Source organism: Chinchilla lanigera, unplaced genomic scaffold (genome assembly GCF_000276665.1).
Source record: "Chinchilla lanigera isolate Chin_1 unplaced genomic scaffold, ChiLan1.0 scaffold00025, whole genome shotgun sequence".
In the NCBI taxonomy this organism is placed as follows: domain Eukaryota; kingdom Metazoa; phylum Chordata; class Mammalia; order Rodentia; family Chinchillidae; genus Chinchilla; species Chinchilla lanigera.
This window is the reverse complement of record NW_004955426.1, coordinates 9,667,449-9,688,825: the sequence shown is the minus strand read 5'-3', so window position 1 is coordinate 9,688,825 and position 21,377 is coordinate 9,667,449. Positions and strand designations below refer to the sequence as shown.

The window sequence follows — 21,377 nt, the reverse complement described above, 5'->3', positions numbered from 1 at the left end:
CCATTCATATATTCTAAATTATTCCATCTCTTCTAAGAAAATGTCTAGACAATACAGAAGTGGTTTCATTGTTGTTCTTTCATCTCTGAGATGTTATTTTGGGCAAATGACTTCAGCAGCATAGGATTTTTATTGTCTAACATTTGCACTTTAATTAAACACAGGAAATAGCCACATAAAGGCAAGGCATTAGGGAAACTGCAGGAGTGAGCACTATAACTACAGTCAGCCTTAGTCAGGTAGGAGACAGATGCAGAAAATGCTTAGTAAAAATAATCAAGCCCAGTCATACTCCAGAAGGCATTAAGCTTTCTAGCAGGATAACACCCAGAGAAAGGCGAGTGTCACATCTCACAACTACGAAAACCAGATAGCAGAAAATAGTGAATGAGAGTCACACCAAAGCACCATTATGGGAAATAAAGCCTAGGAATTTGGGCAGGTGATTTGTTCTTCAGAGCTTTGTGTGGCAGTTTATATTTCAGGTATTTCAAAGGTGAAGGTGATGTATGCTGCAACTTGACACCAAACCCAAACATACATTTAGGAAGGATTTTTTTTCTAGAAGATAACATAAAATGTGTAACAAAGGCAAAGGGAAGGGAAAAATACTCACAGAGAAAGATGCGTGATTCTATGTCTAGGCAATATATTGCTTTCTCACTTCGGTTTTATAATAACGCTCATGGTACCACTGTTAAGCATGCCTTATTTTACATATTTCATACGTTGCAAAGAGAAAATGCATTAGAAAAAAGCGTCTAAAACTAATTGTACAAAGAGTGAATGGATCTGTATGTCATCCTAGTAATCTCTGTCCCAGCTATTATTGGGTTTATTTTTGTTGTTGTTTTTTTCTTTTTTTGCTACTGGAAATTGAACTTATGACCTCTCACTTGCCAGGCAGGCACTGTGCTGGTGAGCTATATCCCTATCCCGTGTGTGTGTGTGTGTGTGTGTGCCCCAACAATTATTGTTCTTCATTCTATATTTAATTGTCTGTCAGGGTTGGTTAATTTACATATGACAATCTTACGTCAGTTTTACAATGAACTAAATAAACACATGAAATTCAGTAAATAAGTGCAAGATTTTGGATCTGTGGTTGATATAAATATGTTATAAGTGCATATTTACTTTTTTATTCCTATCTTTTTATGCGCGACTTGGACTTGAGCCCAGATCTGTGTGCAATATTGGCAAGTATTTTAACACTGAGCTATCTACTTAACTTTATACGTTATTTTCTGTGTACTATGTTATCAGAAACATTTAAAGTTTTAGTTAAAGTCTCTCTATATAATGATTGTACAAAATTAGACTTCTGTTTGAATTAACTGTAAATACTGATATCACCTGCATATATTAATTCATGTAAGGTGATTAATTTTTCCACTTCTGCCTAGACCATGAGATTTTTGGTCTTCACGACATTATTACTGCAGAAAAAGTCCACAATAAATCAGAAATTGGGTTTGGTTTGAATAAGATATTCATAAAGTTAAATTTATTGCCATCATATTTCTTATTAAGTAGACATATTTCTTTACCATATATATTACTTTAAATTGGGTATGCACTGAATTCAATATATTGTTTAAGTAACATATGATTTATGCAGAATAACGTGCTATGCAGTCGGCAACATGGAAATGAACTAAGTCAACCTCTTTCTAACAGGCCTTTAATTCAAAAAGGCAATCAGATTTCACGTACCAAATGAACGTTTGTCATTTTGCATTTGCCAAGTCTGCATATTATTTGAATATTATGTAGCATCAAATAAAGATCTATACATTATAAAGATTCTTATCATCTTGTTTTGAAATTCTGTATCCTTTTTATTGTTTTTCTCTATTTTTATTTTGTTATTGTTTTATATTCTCTTTAAAATAAAAAATAAAAAATGATTTGCAAAGATGCAAATAAAGAATGATTTAAAACCCAACAGATTAACTCCAATGAAAGTCTGCAAAAGCAGAAAAGAATTACAAAAGTTGAGGAAAGTCCACTTAATAGGTGGTGCTCCACACACACTTCCTGATCAGATAAGTGTAAATGGTAATAGCTATTTTTTAAGCAAATAAAGAATCATCTGTTGACTGGAAAAATTAAGACCATACAGCAAATGAAATATCATTAATTCAAGAAATTCTATCAAAATTCCTTATGAATAGCAGAAGACTCTGACTTTAAACCTATTTCCTCCCTCTCATTTCTATCTCTCAGATATACTGATAAGAAATTTCCAGCCTGGCATGCATGGTTGAGGTGATAGGACTTCTCAGTCAACAACGCAGGGATGTAACACCTTAGGAGGAGGGGCAGGGTCCGAACATTGCTCCTATCCTTCAATTCCAAGTTTCAGAAGCTAAATTCTGGGTAGAATTATCATTGAGATAAGCAGCTTCTTTCCTTGACCCAAATCCACGCATGAGTTTAAGTTCTTCTCTAGGCTGAAAGATAGATAATATAGGATCCACCTGCTTTTGTCCCAGGAAATGTAAAATAGGATGACAAGTGTTGTCTCTTTTCATCCAGTGCCTGGGACTGTAGCTGAGAGCATTTACCCAGAGTAAAAGATAATAAAAAGGAACAGACAGATCTGAAGCTCTTCCCCAAATATTTACTTTCAAGCAGTTTTAATAATATATATTATCATATATTATGGTAATATATTACCATATTATATATTACCATATTTAAATATGTCTATATAATATAAACTAATAGTTCATAGCTATGTTAGTATCATATTGCTATGTTTATGCCATAATAAACTAAAATGGATTTGAATCCAGAAAACTAAAATGCATATGGCAAAAAACAAAGAAGGTGTTAAAACCTGAATGACACATTAAAAACCATTAAATAATTTACATCACAACCAAAATATTCAATATAGGGCTGGGGATATGGCTCAGTAGTACAACACCTGCCTAGCAAGCATGAGGTTCTGAGTTCAATTCTTGGTACCAAAAAAAAATTATTCAATATGAAAGTAAATAGTGGAAAAGAAATAGAAGAACACAAAAAGAAAATGTCACAAAAAATAAAATGACAAATATAAATGTATATATTTACAGTAGTTTAATGTAAAAAGATTAAGAATAAAAATGTAGAAATTATGAAATTGTATAAAAACTGATGAACATATAAAGTGCATGTCTGCAGTTTACTGATAGCCAACTAAGCCCACATGAGTATGTGACAATCTGTGAAAACCCCTGTGATTTTTTTCAACATCTGCACCACTAAACTGCACCGGGCCACCCTGTCTTTTAGCATATTCGGTGTACAGATAACTTTCCTGTCATTTTTCCCAGCACACGGTGAATCTGATTTTGCTAATATCTGCTTCTAGTTGCCTAAAACATAGGAATTGAAACTAGACAGCAATTTCTGTCTGTATTAGAGAAAAGTAGTTTTCTAGCTTCAGCCAAATATCATATGCTGGAAGGTGTGCCTGAACCATTAGATTTTACCACGGAGTCTTTCCTTGACCGTCCTGTAGAGCCTTCTCTCTCTCTCTCTCTCTCTCTCTCTCTCTCTCTCTCTCTCTCTCTCTCTCTGTCTGTCTCTCTCTCTGTGTGTGTGTGTGTGTGTGTTCGGCAAGAGATCATCTGCTGGCACATTGCTCCCCACTCCTTCAATGCTAGGCATGGCGCTTAGTTTTGTGCATGTTTCAGTGTCTAGTGCAAAGGTGATGCTGAGGAAATATTTAATAGATTGTACAGTTAAGAACAATCTACACAAACAGTTCTTCCAGAAGCAGTCACTAAGGGTGTCCATTGGTAAGTTTCTCCCATATTTAGGCATATCCTTAGCTGAATAGAGGTGCTGAAAAGGTAAAAATGCTTAAGAAAATGCTTCCTTTTTCAGAAAAGCAAATACCATATGGAGAACAAAGCTTATTGTATCCCTGTGCTCCCTAACTTTAAAGGTGTCTTTTTTTTTGTTTTTATTTCCAGTACCGAGAATCAAACTAATGACATTGCGCTTGCCAGGAAGGCTCTGTGCCTCTGAGCTAAATCCCCAGGCCAAGGTGTCTTAATTTACATTTTGGAGAGTATTCCTGTGAGACAGCTATTACATTAAAATCTAAAGGCTTCAGTACACTCTCACACCTCAAATCAACATCTGAGATATGAAAAGCAGATTAACAGCATGGTTCTTATGCTATTCTTATAATACTCAGCAACTTCTGGTTGGGAAATCAGCAACTAACAAATATTGGCATGCTAAGCTCAAAAATGTCATTTGTAATGGCAAACTATTTTTGATCTTCAACTGCAGTGAAATGCAAACCACTACAGTTTCACATAACAAGATTTTTTTTTGAAAATAATAACCTGCTGTTTGAAGATAAATGTCTCTTAACTGATATTTCATGGTAAGCAAGGGATTCACTTTCCTTAGACAGGGGAATTCAATAGGCAGACTTCAAGAATGTCATCTGTTCTGAGGTACCCTTTTGAAAGATCTCTTCTTGGTTCCCAGGCCAGAATGATAATATTGATAAATGTGCTGTGCATTGTACCTTATGATTAGAAATGTCTTTCCTATACAACTTCTATTTCAAATTCCTAAGGATCTCATCCAAGTATAAGCCTAAAACTTTCAAGCTAAGTCAATTTGAGAAGTTCTTTTATGTTTCTGTGCTTGCTTTCCTCATGTCTCTACAGATTCACAATACTCATTTTAGGGATGTTCTGAGGAGTGATTCGTTAATATGGGAAATCCTTGAGACTAGTATCTATGAGGTAGTAAGCTTTAAAAATGCTAACTCTCGTTATGATTGAAAATATTTCTATTAAAGTGTTTATCACTGCTGAAAGACTTAAATAAATGCCGTTTGCTTTGTTATTCATTCTCTTGTATTTTCTAGCCCAGTTGCTGCACATAAGTCAGCACCCTTTATTACCCAGTATGTCTGATAATAAAAAAGATAAAATGGCATCATTAGCCAAGGTCACTGCTTTTTAAAGAAAGCTGTCCTGATATATAATATAATAAAGCAACAATGACTCTTTTTTATGTGTTTGAGGGGAAATAATTTTGCACAATTACCAAATTGTCAGATAAAAATCTCTTTTTATTTTCCATAACGTGATTCTTTTTTCCAACCATGGAAACACAAAAGATTCTACCTCAGTTCTGCAATAGGTTTTTCTAGTTGCTTCCAGATGTCTCCGAGTTCTAACACTTTCCACAGCCCCTGTGAAGGAACTTTTTACTGCTCAAAACCCTTTTAATATTCAGCAGGTTAAGGAAATCCACGGTCAGCTTTAGAATTTTTGTCTCTGCTGAGCCTTCAAGGTGTCAAGACCCTGAAATAATATGAACAGCAGGACTACTAAATCTTTCATTATTTGCAGTTTCCCCTTGAGCATACTGACTTTGCAATAAAGAAGCTGTCATTTACACTCTTCTTTATTGCAATGTGGATAATAGCTACAGGGAGCAAAATAAGGACCTACGTCAAGTTGGCCTAACTGCCATTATGATGAATGTGTAATCATGGCGCATTTGCATCTCCTCTTCTCATATGCAGGTACTTCATAGATTGGAAGAGAGATGGGGACAGCTACTTCACAATAGATGGAACCGAAGGAACCATCGCCACCAATGAATTACTAGACAGAGAAAGCACTGCCCAGTATAATTTCTCCATAATTGCGAGTAAAGTTAGTAAGTATGGCATGGACGGAATCGGTGTTACACAGCACTACTTCGGGTTTAACACTTCTAAATGAGTCCCTGCTGAGGTGCTTTTCATTTCTGGACTGACAGCTGAGAGATCCCCCGGGAAACTCAGAAACCTGTTCTTTTTTCTCGTAACATAAGTCCAGAGAAATTGTGACAGCTGCCAATAAGCTCTGTTTTGCGAGACGGCATGAGTACCTGGTCGGACCACGTCCTTCCTCATGCAGAACTTTCAAAAACTCACAGAGGTGCCAACTTCTCCCACGCACAACCCCTCTATCTTCATCATTGGGAGTTCTATGAGTGAGGCTGGAAGAAATAATTATCACATAAAATCATTCATTCTGAAATATTTTCTGAAATTGAAGAAAGTATTTTTCAAGCATCCGTTTTCCTTCTTTCTCCTGTTATTAGAAATTATATTTAATGAATATAACTGTGCAATGCACCGGTGTTTTAACTGTATTTCAAATAATTGCGTGGATTCTGAAGGATTTCCAGGAATCATCCTTTGAGTTGGTTTCACCTTGGTAAAGAAGAAAATCCTCTGAACTGAGAATGACTATAGCCTGTATGTGTCTGATGCGATACCCAAATATATTTTCACAGGGTTCTCAAGTAATAATTAGGGTGGAAAGGGTAACAGGTAACTCTTGACATAGTGGCTTTTATCAGAAGTGCATTGCCTGAGGCTGTCTGCTTATAGCCTTTTGAAAGGCTTAAGAAATGCTTTCTGAGTAGATTTCTTTTTTTTTTCCTTTTTCCTTTTATGCATCTGGTGCACATTTATACCACTTTAACAGGTGATTTAAACTTTTAAAACTGAAATGAGTTTTTGGCTTTTCTGTAGAGGGCTTTTGTTCAGCGTCAATTTGGTGGGAATATAAACATGAGAGGGTTTTATTAATCTAGAACAACTGCTTCTATCCCTGAACAGTTAGATACGTTTCTCAGATCTCGGTGAGATCTTCCACCCATTGAACCACCTTCAGTTTACTTTGATTCTTAACAGGAAGTCTAACATCTCATACCTTGTGTTTGGAAGGCTTACTCTTGGCTGCCTGACCTGTCATGTGAGAAGTCTGACTACCCTGTGATACCAGAGAAGTCACAGATTGCCACTCAGATGACAGCACAGCTGAGTTCACTCGGTCTTCCAACTATATCTGCCCTTCAACTAGATACGTGACTATCTTGGGAGGTCTAGTCCAGTTCATTTGCTGCCTGAATAGCATATTATATTTACCATGTGAAAGAAATACAACACAGACTAATTTGTTTGGAATCATACCCACAAAACCTTGGGAAATAGGACCAGATTATTAAGCAAATGCATTTCAGTGTTGTTTATTGATATGCAGCATTAGATATCTAGCAAACATAAAGACAACATGAATTGTAACTGATTCCTTGGGGCTGGGAATTGAAAATTTCCTGCCTGGCAGAATGAAATAGGGAAATAAAAATACACAAATCTCTTCTATCTGCCACATATAGTGCTCCATTAGTTGACACATTTTAGAACTGAAATGCACTAGTAGTGAAAGTAGTTGTCTCAAGCTAAAACTGGTTTTGTGTGGTTTTTGTAAGTTCATTCGTTTGGGGTTTCTGGTCATACCACTTGAATAGATATCAGGTGAGGGCCCCCAGTGATACACCTTATGGCTTCTTCATTCCCATAGCATATTGCTGAGCAAGTGGCCTTCTTGGGTAAGTTAGTAACACAGTTTCTCAAATTCAAATCTTTTCTGCTTCTCTCTGTGCATCTGGCCCTAAGGACACTGACATCTCCTTGCCAAGTTAAATCAGGAGCATTACAGGCACTTTCTCTCCTGAATGTTTTTTTTCTTTGACACCTTCTTTCAAATTGACCTTTTGTCCTGCATTAGGTCCTGATAGAATATTATTAAGTTATCTGTCTGAGCAGATATTTTATAGGGAGAACAGAATGCCAGCATCCTTTCTGAGGTACATTCTGTGCTTGCTTTCTTTTCAAGGTATTTTCCTGAAGTCTCTCTTCATTTGCTACCATGTTTCCCTCTCCTTGTGTATCTTATTGCAGTTCTGTAGGTGAATATTACTTCATTTCATAACAATTTTTAATGCTTAGCTCATACAGAATTTTGAAAGCAGCTTAATTATACTGTATTTGGAAAATAAACTTTAATTTTCTGATATGTTTGATAAATAGAATAAAAGGGAGTTGTCTTTGATGTATTATGGAACTTGACTTCTGTGAACCATATTATTTCACTCCAGTGTTTTAAACAGAGTAAGTAACAACTGATCAAAGGCAGTCTATAATCATTTTTACTTCTTACAGATAATTTTTTTGTAATAGAATAATAACAGAAAACTAACCTAATGTAAATCTTCCTACACACACGCACACACACACACACACACACAGTGTGCATATTGTAGGAGTAGGAGTGGAAAGCTATCCTATCTCACCTCAAACTGAGCTTCTGTGGGTCCTTCTCTGGTAACCTGTACTGCAGCGATGGAAGTGCAATTTTCCCCAGTGACTACCTGGATTACCAAAACCATCATCATGGTATGAAGAAAGTAATAAGAATAAGATCCAGTGTTTGCTTTCAGAGCTTCGAGCTTCAAATATTTTGCTAAGGAAAGTAAGTGGGAACCTTTACAGTGGAATTTAATGATACTTGATCCTTGAAAGATTAAATTTGTTAAATTTATAGAATCCTAATTAATTATTGATCACTGTGATGAGCACACATGGTACACCACCCTGATCACTGTAATTTTTATATTAATGCAATGTAGGAAACTCTAGATTATTCATGCTAGTACATTTTTTTGGCCCTCATCATCAGAATTAAGAATGAAGCACATGGTGTATAAATGATCTAACAGAGATATCAAATTAATATCCTTAAAATTGACCCATAGGGAATTCCAGCATCTACTCACAGACCATTGAGTGGATTTCAGATCCAGGAAGACAGTCTGCTGAAACAGATTATATACTATAGCTGAATGCAAAATAAGGGTGCTAACATGTGAGATAATTAAGATTCTATAAAACCAGATAAGTGATGGTGTTACACTTTGTGTCTAGATGTTCTCTTGCACCCTCACAGATTTCAAGGTGGGGCTTTCTTGAAGATAGCTCAATCTAGAGTTTGTGATTGATTCGTGGTTTGGGATAAGTGTGAGTGATTGCTGGATCTGTCCACTGATTGGATTGGCATCACCCTAAAGCCAGCAGTCTGGATAAAATAAAAAGAGCAGAAGGAGGCTTGGCTCCCCGTTTTTGTCCCTGTTGCTTTTGCTGTTTTCTGCTGCCATAAACTGCCACATGCCACACTGCCTTGGAGCCAGTCAATTGTGGACTGAAACCTCCAAATCTATGAGCTAAATAAATCTTTCCTCCTTTAAATTTGAGCATCAGGTACCTCCCAGCAATGAGAAAAGTAACTAAGGCAGTGTGTTTTATTTTGTTTAGATGCACAGTTTAAAAGTAAACTTTACCCTATTCTAAAGCCTAAGACTGTCTTTATTGATGAAACTAGCCAGCTGAGCAGGGAATATCATCACGGTGAATGAATGAGAAATAAAGAGCCCATTCTTGTTCTTCCAAGAAGAACGAAATTGTGTGAGCATACCACACTGCAGACTGAACTAGCATATGTTTTGGCCTTATCCTTTTATAAAATGTCTCAGGTGAAATGAAATGGTACAGTAATTGAACAACTTTCAATTAATTAAAAAGCAGCCATTAATCAATGCTGCTGTACTTGGAGGTTCAAATAAATTTATTAGACTTTTAATAATTATTTTATGCATTGCTGCCTTGCTATTTTTATGATATTAACCTTGAGAATTTTAAAAGAAAGGGACTCTCTAAAAAGATGCTTCTTTAAAATTATCAGAAAGTTTGAACAGGGTGATGTCTTTATTTATTTACTCATTTATTTATTTTTGATGTTACTGTAACAAATGTCATTAATTAAAGATAATGGGCATTGATGTCAATAAAGACCCATATTGTGTATATTATAAACAGAACACACTAGAAACAAGTATTTCTTGGTTATGTTGATTATCCAGATGGAAGTTGATTGGTTTCATTCCTTTTGGAATAAGCAAAAAATCATTGAACTGCCTTCCCAAATGCTATATTTGAAAAATGTTTACAGGAAGTATCACTTTAGGAGTTTGGATTTCCTTGTTAGATATTGTCTAAGGTTGCTTTGTATAAATAGAGATATCTTATATTGCAAACTTTTCTTTTTCTTAACGTCAAATAAGTGATATCATTTTAATATGTACAAAAAAAGGAAAACTGTGAAATTGGTGTCCACTATTCAGGCTAGAAATAAATTATTGACAGTTTTATTAACTCTGTAGAGGCAAAACTGTGTACAGAACATTGTTAGCTATAGGTTCTGAAAAAACTAAGACTGATGTTCCTAAGGACATTTCAGTTTATGTAAGTAGAATTTAAACTAAGTAATGAATTGTAGTAAATTATAACTAAAATTACATTGAAATTCAGATTTAAATGAACTTTGGGGAGAAGTTGCAAAAGTTATGACTAACAACAGTGTGGTCATTAAATGATGAATGATTTACAGAAAAAAATATTTTTTGAAGTGATTATTTGATCTATATGACAAATAGCCTGGAAATAAAGTACTGGTACAAGATGAGAAATATTTAATTAGTTTCTACAATATTAAGTAATAATGCAATTGAAAAACATAGTTATTATAATAGATGTATATTTACATTTACTTGTTGCTGTCATTAATTCTTCAAGGACTGGATCACTGTCCATATTATAAGATCAAAGAATTGATGCTATCAGACATCTTGTTTGTAAGCTAGTGTCACCAAGATACTAATATCCAAGTAGAGCTGGAACCCAGTAATCTCACTGCAAACATATTCCATGGGTTGGAACCCAACATATTACAAGGACACATATTCATAGCCTTTTTCAGTTGCTTAAGTAAGTAGTGGTAACTGTAGTCAAGGATATTTTCATATGCAGAGAAAAGTATAGCATAATGTAGCCAAAAAGACAATGTTTCAACTTGTAGAATATAAATAATTGAAGAGAATTGTGTAATTCTTGATATCTACATATCTGTAATCTATTTCTTTCTGTATTCAAGCTTGTTAAATTATTTATTAAAATTCTATAGAATACATATACTCAAAATAAGAGAATAAGAGAATTAATGTGCATATTATGTGCTTAATTGTGAGAAAATTAGGTCAATTTCTATCCAGGCCCAATACATGAGGATTGCTATATCAGTCTCAAACTACAATAAGAGTTACTGATTATTTTATTGTGAAGTATCTTTTTGATAATTTCTTTGTAAATTGAAACATTTTGCCTATATCATACTCTCATTAAACAATTTTATTGTCTTTATGTTTAATCAGTTTAACAATCAAACTATTTGAACAGAATAATATTACTCAGTTGATATAATTACAAAACCTATGTTTTAATTATTGTTATAGCCAAATGACATATAAATGTATAACAAGTAATCCTCCCTTAAAAATATATTCATATACATGCATATTGTTTTCTTAGATACAGGGTCTTGCTATGCAGTTCAGGCTGGTCTTGAACTCACTATGAACCCCAGGCTTGCCTTGAACTTGAGGTAATCCTCATGCTTCAACCTTGCAAGTGCTCAGGTTACCTTAAATATTTTTTTTAAAATGCAGTCATTATTAGTAGCCCTCAGTTAGGAAACTCATATTAATTTTCATCATTTCAATTGGGAAATAATGATTGTAAACTCACCTTCTGATCATAACATAGGCTGTGATTTTTCATCACATTTGTGGGAAGGTATTTATGAGGTATTAGTTATACATGCTACATCGCAAGTTACATCGAATGTTCTTGGCTTAAGCCAAGATATGGTACATATCTGAGCTTTCAGAATTAGTTTATGGTTAAACTAAGTCTTAGGAGGGCTTCCTCAATAAGGCTGGAATTTAGAGCACTCATCAGGTAAAGGTTTGGTTCTTGTGGGATGTTGAACTTGAGCCTCAGATGCTGTTACTAGTCTGGGGTTGCTTTCAGCTTCTTGCTGCATAAATGTCACTGCAGAAGGCCATTCACAGCATGGCAAAAAAATGGAGTGATGGAAATGAGCAAACTCACTGAGTGCCTGAAAGGTGAAGGTCAGTCCTTTTATGACCTAACCTCAGGAATTTTCTCTCCTCACTTTGTCCACATTCTGTTCAGCTGAAGCAAACCCGTAAGTCCAGAACATGTCAGGGCAGAAAGGTAGAATTCTCTGGGAAAATTTTTAAAATTTGCCTCCATATTTGATTCTTGGCAACTCAATGCTACTTTTTTAGTTAACTTTTGGTACATTTTAGATATACATATTTATCTCATTCATCCTAGGGAATTAGTATGTGTACATAATATATTATGATTCTTCCCTTCAACCTCTCTTCCCTTCTGTATTTACCAAATATTTGCTTTCATTTTTTCCTTCTATTCTCTTTTTCTTTTCCTTCCGTCCTTTCTCCCACCCCTTTCCCTTGTGCCCCTTCCCACTTGAACATTTTCCTCCAATTTCCCAATATCTATTATTCTCTTTGGTTTTTATTTACACTTCCAGTTTCTCATGCTGGAGAAACTGTATGATGTTTAAACATGTGTGTTCAATTTACTTCATGTAAGAGTATGATCTCAAGGTACCTAGAAATATCACAAGGTTATCTTCTTTATGGCACGGTGCTACTCTGCTATATATAAGAAAAAGAAAAACATATCCTATTTATTTGCTCATCTGTTGATGGGCATTTGGGCTATTTCCAAGATTTAGCTATTACCAGTCGTGTTACTATAAACATGGGTGTGCAGACTGTAAGACACAGAAACAGCTTCAAACGCACTCAGCCCCTTTCTCTTTGACAATAGATTTAAACTCCTTCAGTGGAATAAATATAGCCTCTTTAACAAATGGTTCTGGAAACACTGGCTTTCTTCATGCCAAAGATTAAACCTAGAAGACAATGCCCATATGTCTCCCTATGCAGTAAACTAAATTTTATTTTTATTTTATTTTTTTTTTTTTTCTGGTACCGGGATTGGACGCACGACCTTGTGCTTGCCAGGCAGGTGCTGTGCCGCTGAGCTAAATCCCCAGCCCCCATGCAGTAAACTAAAATTGAAATGAATGAAAAAATCTAAAATTTACAACTTAAACACACATTCTAGGTTCTATATACGCTGTGGATTTTTTAAAAGAAGATAAACTTGAGACATTTCTAGGTAAATGGTTGTACCTTAAGACCATACTCTTACGTGAAATAAATTGAACACACAATGATTAAAAACACTCTGGTAGCATGCATTAAATTAACACTGAAAATGTGTAGTGCCCTGAGAGAGAAAAAATAATTTTGGAGTCATAAGCATAACACATCCAATAGGAATTGTCATTTGTGTTGTCCTCACATGGTGAAATATATATTGTGGTGGAAGAAAAGAGCCTTTGTTAGGTTGAGGAAACCATTTTGCTTAGCGTGCATTATAGATGATAGGGTATCAAAGTTCATTTTGAAGTCAGATACTGCAAGTAGTGGATTCACAAGGCAGGATGTTGTCCCTAGACCTGCGTTCCTGTAACACAGTACCAACTGCCATGTAGTGTATCAACTGAATTAAGTGTCAAGAGTGAGTGTGGATTACTTATTCTGTCTTAAAAGTAGTGCTTTCTACCTTAGTATGGTTTTCCCTTCTCTAATATGTTATATTAATTCCATACACATTCATTGAGAATAGATACACTAACTGCAACGTTGCTTTTTTTTTCACTCTTTTTCTATTTTAAAAATTAAACAACTGACAGAACAACAGTGAAGGCAAAATCAAAACAATACAAAAACAACAGAAAGGAAACATGACCTAAAGACAAAATGATAGAAATTTACAATAGTTGCTAAAGTACATACTGTTATCTACAACAAAGTCGCTCAGTCCATTAGATATAAGAATTTAAGCTTGATTAAACAATCAAGTACAGTAACAAGTTAAAAACAGTACAAATAAAAAAAAAAAACATTGGAAATGATGCAGAGCTTCACCATACAAAATGGTAGGAGTTCAACAATAGTTCTTATACTGCACATTATTTTCAGATCGATTACCAAATTCAAGCATGCAAAATTGGTCAACAAAAAAAGAAAATTTGAGCATTGACTGTTCCTCTCAATAAACTACAGACAGGGGCCAGAGAGATAGCTCAGTGGCACAAGTGCCTGCCTTGCAAGCATAAGGTCCTGAGTTTGATTCCTGGTACCAAAAAATCAAAAAACAAACAAACGTATATAAACTACAGACATTAGCAATACACCTATTCCAGCTATCCTTATATATACATATAAATTTTGGTTTTCATTTAAGAAAAAAAACAACATAACAAAAACAAATACATAAACAAAACAGCATAGAGGGCAATAAAATCAGTAAATCAGATCCACATGTGTAAGCATCGTATTTCCTCCCTACTATAAGAACCTGAAAGAGTAAACACAATCTAAAAGGTACAGTAAATATTGTGCAAGGGAAAAGAAACTGCTCAAATAGGAAATAGCAACTGGGATGAAGGTGGAGAAAGGAAAAAGTAAAAAGGAAGAGGGAAAAATATGCACATAGAGAAACACAGGGTAGATAGGATAATTTACTACTAATATCTATTGTTTTACTGAAAGGAACTGTTAATGTGTAATAGTTTGATCAATCTTGCATACTTATGTCTGGTTATATGTGCAACCATGTTGAAGATGACACTGTGTAGTATCACAAACATTGTTAATATACTATTACCATGTCTTTTTTTCAAGCTTTTATGTCTATTGGTGTATATTTGCAGTGTGTAGTGATTACTTTTCTCCTATGGAGCTGGCACATGTACAGGACGCATCTTAATTATTTTTACTTCCCATTCCTCTCCCTCCCCTCCCCTCTTACTATTTCTTGGTCCTCTTCTCTTTTGCAGGAAATCTCCCTATTTGCTATCATCATTTATCATTTATTTTCTCTTTGTTTATATTTTGAGTTTTTCGTATAATAAAAAACACACAATATTTAAAGTTGGGTGCCTGAGTTATTTCACTTAACATTATGGCCAAAAGGTTTGTTTTGGATACAGCTTGAGGCCTTTTACTTTTTACTAGTGTTCCTCAATGTCAAACCATGATTACCTGCATCAAAGTCTCCTAAGATACTTTTTAAAGGTCAGGTGCTTGTAACTCATTCAAGACATGTAAATCATAATATCTGGGAATGCTGCCAAGAAATGTACATTCTAATGGATACGGATTTTGGAACAACTGTGTCAGATTCTCCAGTCTCTTAAAGATATGCACAAATTTGGCAAAGAAAAAAAGTGGAGACATTCACAATAGATTATCTATCCATCTATCTATCTATCTATCTATCTATCTATCTATCTTACTCAAAGCATGTAATTCTATACAACAATTGATTTTGACAAATTGAATAGTTTTGACTCCAAGTTATTACTGCACTTTCTTCCTTCAGTTGCTTCAATGGTTGTTTTTCTTTTACTTTTCATGGATGCTTGGTTTTCCATTTAATAGTTTAGGTAATGTCTATCATTTTCTAATTTCCTTTTATTCCCCCAAGTAATTATACAAAGTTATTTTGTGTTCTCGCTGAAAGATAAGCTTGATTTATACTAGCACTGACAACATTTCAATAACAGTCGTAGGAATACTTGAAGAAAAGTTATGTTTAAAAATTTCATGTTATTTCATAAAGCATTGTAATGTATCATACACAAAGAAATAATAATCATGAACACCACCATGATCATCAAGTTAATTTCAAAATGACATCATTTTTCTCACTATTAAATGCTATGTGAGTATAATAAATCCAAAAATATGTTATAATAGCTTATATTTTATTTTAAAATTTCAATGACTTATGAGTACAGTACCATAATCAAATTGCATAGAAGTTCTTTAAATTAATATAATTACCCCTTCAATATCAATTGTAAAACGTTCATGCTAGTCTTATTTTTTCCTAATTAGCATTTGATTTTTTCAGCAAGTTTAGACGACATGATGGACTTTCTTCATAAACATTGAAATTTGGCTTAGAAATGTAACTATACAGGTTAAAAACTTGTTTTTCATGTCACATAGTAAATAAAATTAAAAAATAGGAAGCACTTTTACTTGAAAAGTTACTTTATTGACATCATGTACTATATTATTCTATTTGTATTGTGGAACTCTAAATTGTGGATTTCTTTGTATCAAAGAGTTTATTGATGCATTTTTTATTTCCTTGGTCTATAATTCTGTTTAAAGTAATGCAACACACACACACATACACACACACACACATGTGTGTGTGTATGTGTGTGTTTTGTACACATAGTTCCAAACACTGCAAAATTTCTGAAACATTACATGCTAATTGAACAATGTTGTACTTGCTATTTATTAATTTTTCAAAACATATTTATTAGAAATATAAATATATACATATATAGATCACATTTTGTAGTTATTCATTTATTAATCACTCTCTATATTTTAGTACACAATGCTTAGAGTTTAGGACACAAAGATATCAAAGGAAAGAATATCCTCATCAGATGTACTTGTGACATAATGACCGCCAAAGGTGGTAAACTGTGCTAAGAAGTACACATTAATATGCAAAGCTAAACTGAAAATAGGAAATTGAGAGCAAATGAAAGAAGTAAAACCTATGTTTTGTGTAGCTCTAGTCTCCTTTCCTTTTTTCTATTGTTTCTTCTCCTTGTTCTCCTCCTACCCATCTCTTTTTCTCTCTCTCAATCTCTGTCTCTCTCTCTCAATATCTGTCACTCTCTCTGTCTCTCTCTCTCTATCTCTCCATATCTCTTCCTCAATCTCTCTCCTTCAATCTCTCTCTTTCTCTCTCTGTCTCTCTGTCTCTCTCTCTCTCTCTCTCTCTCTCTGTTCCTCATCATACTTTACTTCTGGTAATAAAGAGAAAGCAAATCAGAAATGTAAAGGTTTGGATTTTTCTTGAGCTTTCTTGATGTTTTAAGTTCTCAAAGTAAGGAATTAAAGACTGAAAAGTTGCAGCAGAAGAGAGCACACGCTATGACTGGCAAGTCTGAAAATGTTTGCTGATTGTGGAATAGTAAAGGGATTGAAGATATGGAAAATGTTAATAAAATATAGAAATTCTATTAATTTAAGAAAGAATTTCGGATATTTTGTTGAATGATGGTGAGAAAGATGTGCTTAACCGAAAAGATTGTGGAGTAAGTAAAGACGTAAAGATCTGGAAATTTATTTTATTTATTTATTTTTTTTTTTATTTTTGGTTTTTCTCCGGTACCAGGAACCGAACTCACGACCTTGCGCTTGCCAGGCAGGCGCTTTTGCCGCTGAGCTAAATCCCCAGCCCCAAGATCTGGAAATTTAAAACTGAGGACGGCTGAGAATGAGGGGAATGGAATATGAGTATGGATGATTAGGCTTGCGTATGCAAAGAGAGAGGCTAAGGCTGTGGTAAGAGAAGAGAAAACATAAATAGAAACAGTGGCATCGTGCAAAGGCTTTGAGTTTGGTTTTGAAGAGTTTGAGTTTAATATTCTTGTTGATGTTACATGTAGTCATGACCAGCTGTGTACACTGGTCCAACAATCAGCAAAACAACTTAGTTTTGAAAAAAATACTTGGGCCTATTTCTTTTCCCTTCTTTAGTAAATGTAAAACCTTGCTACTTTAACAAAAAGAAAAATATACTTGGGACTCATTATATATAGACTATGGTAGGTCTGCCCTTGAGCAGTGGGAAGTGCAGTGGGCCAATTCTGTGCCTCTGGATAAAAGGGAGAGAAGAGAGAGGAGCAGACATGATTGTGGTGTGTGGAGGTGAGCAAAGACATTGAGTAGCTATAGCACGGCATTTTATTCCCTAATTTAATGAGCATCTTGTTTACTTTCCTCATTGCTGAGACAAAAAACCTGATGCCCAGAATTAAGGAAGGAAAGGTTTATTTAGCTCACAGTTTGTGGAGGTTTCAGTCCATACTCAGGTGGCTCCAAGGCAGAATGGCACATGGCAGCAGTTCATGGTGGTGGAAGAGAGCAAATCAACAAAAGCAAAAGGGATGGGCAGCAGCAAGCAGCCTTTCCCTCTCTTGCATTGTATGCAGGCTCCCCGCCCCATGGTGGGTGTAGCACTCACACCCATAATCCTAGCTTTGGACCATGAATCAATCAAAAACTCTAGAAGCCTGGCCCATGACTGCATGAGGCTTTGGGGGGATATCCAAATGGGAAAAGAATGGATTAAAGGTAAAATATAGCTTAGGATTTTGTATATTGTAGTCTCCTGTCTCTGTGACATAGCTGAATAAAATGAAAACAACATACAACCCTAAACTATGAAATATTTTGCATACACAAGGACATCTCACTCTAACATACTTACCACTGATCATCTTCCATCTCATTTCCCTCTCTGTCCTGTTCTTCCCAGCATGTGGCATCCAGGGTTCCATGCTCAACTTCTTGGAGATCTGTTTCTTTAGATATTGCATGAGTGAGATTATGCAGTACTGATCTTTCTGTGCCCTAGCTCATTTCTCTGAACACTATGCTCTCCAGTTCCATCTATGTAACAGGACTTCTTTTGCCTAAATATCATTATTAACGGTTTATGTTTAAATGGATCGTGTTTACCCCATCCATTCATCAGGTCATGGACAGTTTAGCTGTGTCCATTTTGTGGCTTTTGTGGAGAGAGCTGCAATAAACACAAAAAATCATGTAAGTGTCTTTTAGAGACAGTGATTTCACCTTCTCTGCTATACACCCAGGAGTGGAAATACCAAGTCGTGCAGTAGTTGAATTGTTAAATATTTGTGGAGTTTTCTCTCTGCTCTCTATACTGACCATAACTAGTTTGCACTCACGCCAGAGCAAGTGTCCGAGAGTACCCTTTTCTCTTCATTCCTATCGGCACTTGTGAGTGTCAGTTGTTTTAATAAGTTATTCTTACTGAGGCGGTGTGATAGCTCAGTGTGGTTTTAGCATACATTTCTCTGAGGATGACTTATGTTAAGAATTTTCATATGTAACTTTTGGCCACAACGTAATAATTTAATCTTGTGATTATCTTAAAGCAAGGCATTGGAGAAGAGTTTTTAAAAAGGAAAATAGGTCAACATAAGGTGAAAGAGCAATTAGAGTCATGTAGGTTTTATTCTTCTTGGGTTAATTCAAAGAAAACATGTCGATATTACAGTATTAGTGGGTCATGACCCATAGAGCTTTTCTGTCAAAGCATCCACATGTAGCTCATTTTAGCTTCTCAGTTCAGTCTGGTTGGTAGAGTATATTTATTTGTTTAGAAACTTAATTTCCTAGCATGTAGGAAGGTTGTCTTGCACTATGAAGGTGTAAGGAGGAATATGCAACAGTTATTTTCCTCAACAAAGTATCAAAAGTTTTCTGTTACTGTAAATACTTAAAGTTCATGATGTATTTTTCCCCCACAGTTTTCTCAGAAGTCATTGATTAAAATAATTGTAAAGATTCCTTTCTTCTTTGGAGATTAGGTTTTGCCATCAACAACACAGAAGGTAATATTTGACTTTAGCTTAAGTGTATACGAAAATTTTAAATATTTTTTGTAGCTTCTTCAGTCTAGTTGTAGGTCTTACCGATATAATTTCATCAGAGCTTTTTAAAAATTTTTTAAATTTTTAATTTTTTTATTTTAAAAGAAATAGTATCAAAAAAAGAACAATAGCAAAATTCAAACAAAACAAAGCAAGGACATTAAAAGGATACAGGGGGGCTGGGGATTTAGCTCAGCGGCAAAAGCGCCTGCCTGGCAAACGCAAGGTCGTGAGTTCAGTTCCTGGTACCGAAAAAAAACCAAAAAGAAAAAAAATAAAAAATAAAAAAAAAAAAGGATACAGGGTTTCAAATCAAAAGATAGAGATTAGCAGTGGTTGTTATATTACATATTGTTATCTTCAACAAAGTTGCTCAGATTACCAGATGTAAGAATAGAAGATTGATCAAATCATTAAAGGGAATAAGAAAATAATAATTTAAAAGAACGTTAGAGACAATGCATAGTATCACTAGGCAGGATTGTAGGAATTCACCAATGAATAGTATACCGCAAATTGTTGTCATCACATAACTTGCTCAGATTACCAGATACAAGCATGTCAAATTGATCAAAATATTTTTAAAAAAACCTTTTAATCATTAACTGTCCTTTTATTAGACATGCTTTAACTTAATTTGTAATTTAAAAGTGGACTGATTTAAAGATAAAAGCCAAAGAAAATGTTATTCCCTCATTATATCTTAGTTTGCACTTTTATAATTTAATTTCTTGGTGTAAAAGTCTATGATTCCATTCTTATATTCATTGTAGTTGCAATTTAACACACAGCACAAATTGCATTTTATCTCCTATATATATTCAAAAGTTTATATCATTTATTGAAAAAATAGCAAATAAGACCAGCACATTTTTAATATATCAGGATTATGGCTTTTGTTGGGACTTTGTAGTTTCCTTTCAGTTACATTTCTGTTCGGCTGTTAGAAATGTTCTCTTATGGGACTAATATTTCCTGAGTGTTTATTATGTAAAATATTTTAAGAGAAACATTACTTTTATCCTCAAATGTAGATGGGACTCCTGTCAGCACGGTAAGGAGGATGCATTATAATTTTGACTTCCAGAAGTAAGGGTTCCTCTCCTCTGTGGGCAAATGTGAGGCTGAGCACCTTGTGTCTTCATGTCTTTAGAGGACTTTATTAGTAGTTATCTCAGCAGTGGGGAGCCCACTGGGTAGATTTAGATTCTTGTTTTGGCACCTACACAAATCACAGGGAAGATTGTGCCAGTTTTCTATCCCCTATACAGGTATTTATACATGTAAAATTTGAAAACTTTTCACATTCCTAGGGTGCTTCATCAAATTAATTTTATGTGGATTCCCAGGATACTACATAAACATAAATTTAGATAAACTATTATTGCCTTTGCTTTGCTTGCTGTGAAACCACTCAGTAATAAAAAGAATAGTGTGGAAACTATCAGTTTACAGAAATTCTCTTTTAGATATAAAATTTCACCTTTGTAGGATTTATTGAAAGTTTTAAGTGTGGTGAATCAATTAGTGAAAAAAGAGTTCTCATTTGAAGTTCTGGTGGCAGCCACATCAGAGAAGCTGACAGTCCTTTCCTGAAGAAGCATGTTCTTTCTCCCTTTGCTTGGATTTGAAATGTAGCTCAGGACTGTCCTGATTAACATGCAGGAGAACTATTGTGTTGTAATTCACGTAGGTCATGAAAGCTTTAGTTTCTGTTTTGATTTCCCTTTCTTGCATGTTTTCCCTTGAGTTACAGTCACCCTGTATTAATAAGTCCAGGGGACATGCAGAAACCATGGCACATTCTCTTGTTTATATCTCCAAGTACCTCCAGGGCAAACCTGGGCACTAAGCACCAGAACTGTGAATAAGTGAAATGTTCTGTGGTTACAGCAAGAGAAAACCACCCTGAAGAGCAATGCCAGGTGTCTTACATATATATATATATATATATATATATATATATATATATATATATATATATATATA

The 21,377-nt window shown here is 34.7% G+C and overlaps 1 protein-coding gene across 1 annotated transcript in view; it reads left to right on the top strand.

Moving 5' to 3' along the window:
* Positions 1-21,377, top strand: part of Cdh12 (cadherin 12, type 2 (N-cadherin 2)) — a 958,345-nt gene that overhangs the window by 921,937 nt on the left and 15,031 nt on the right. Inside the window, exon 10 of the mRNA XM_005386141.1 lies at positions 5,555-5,691. Coding sequence (XP_005386198.1) covers positions 5,555-5,691 — 137 coding nt within the window. The remainder of the gene's footprint in view (positions 1-5,554; positions 5,692-21,377) is intronic.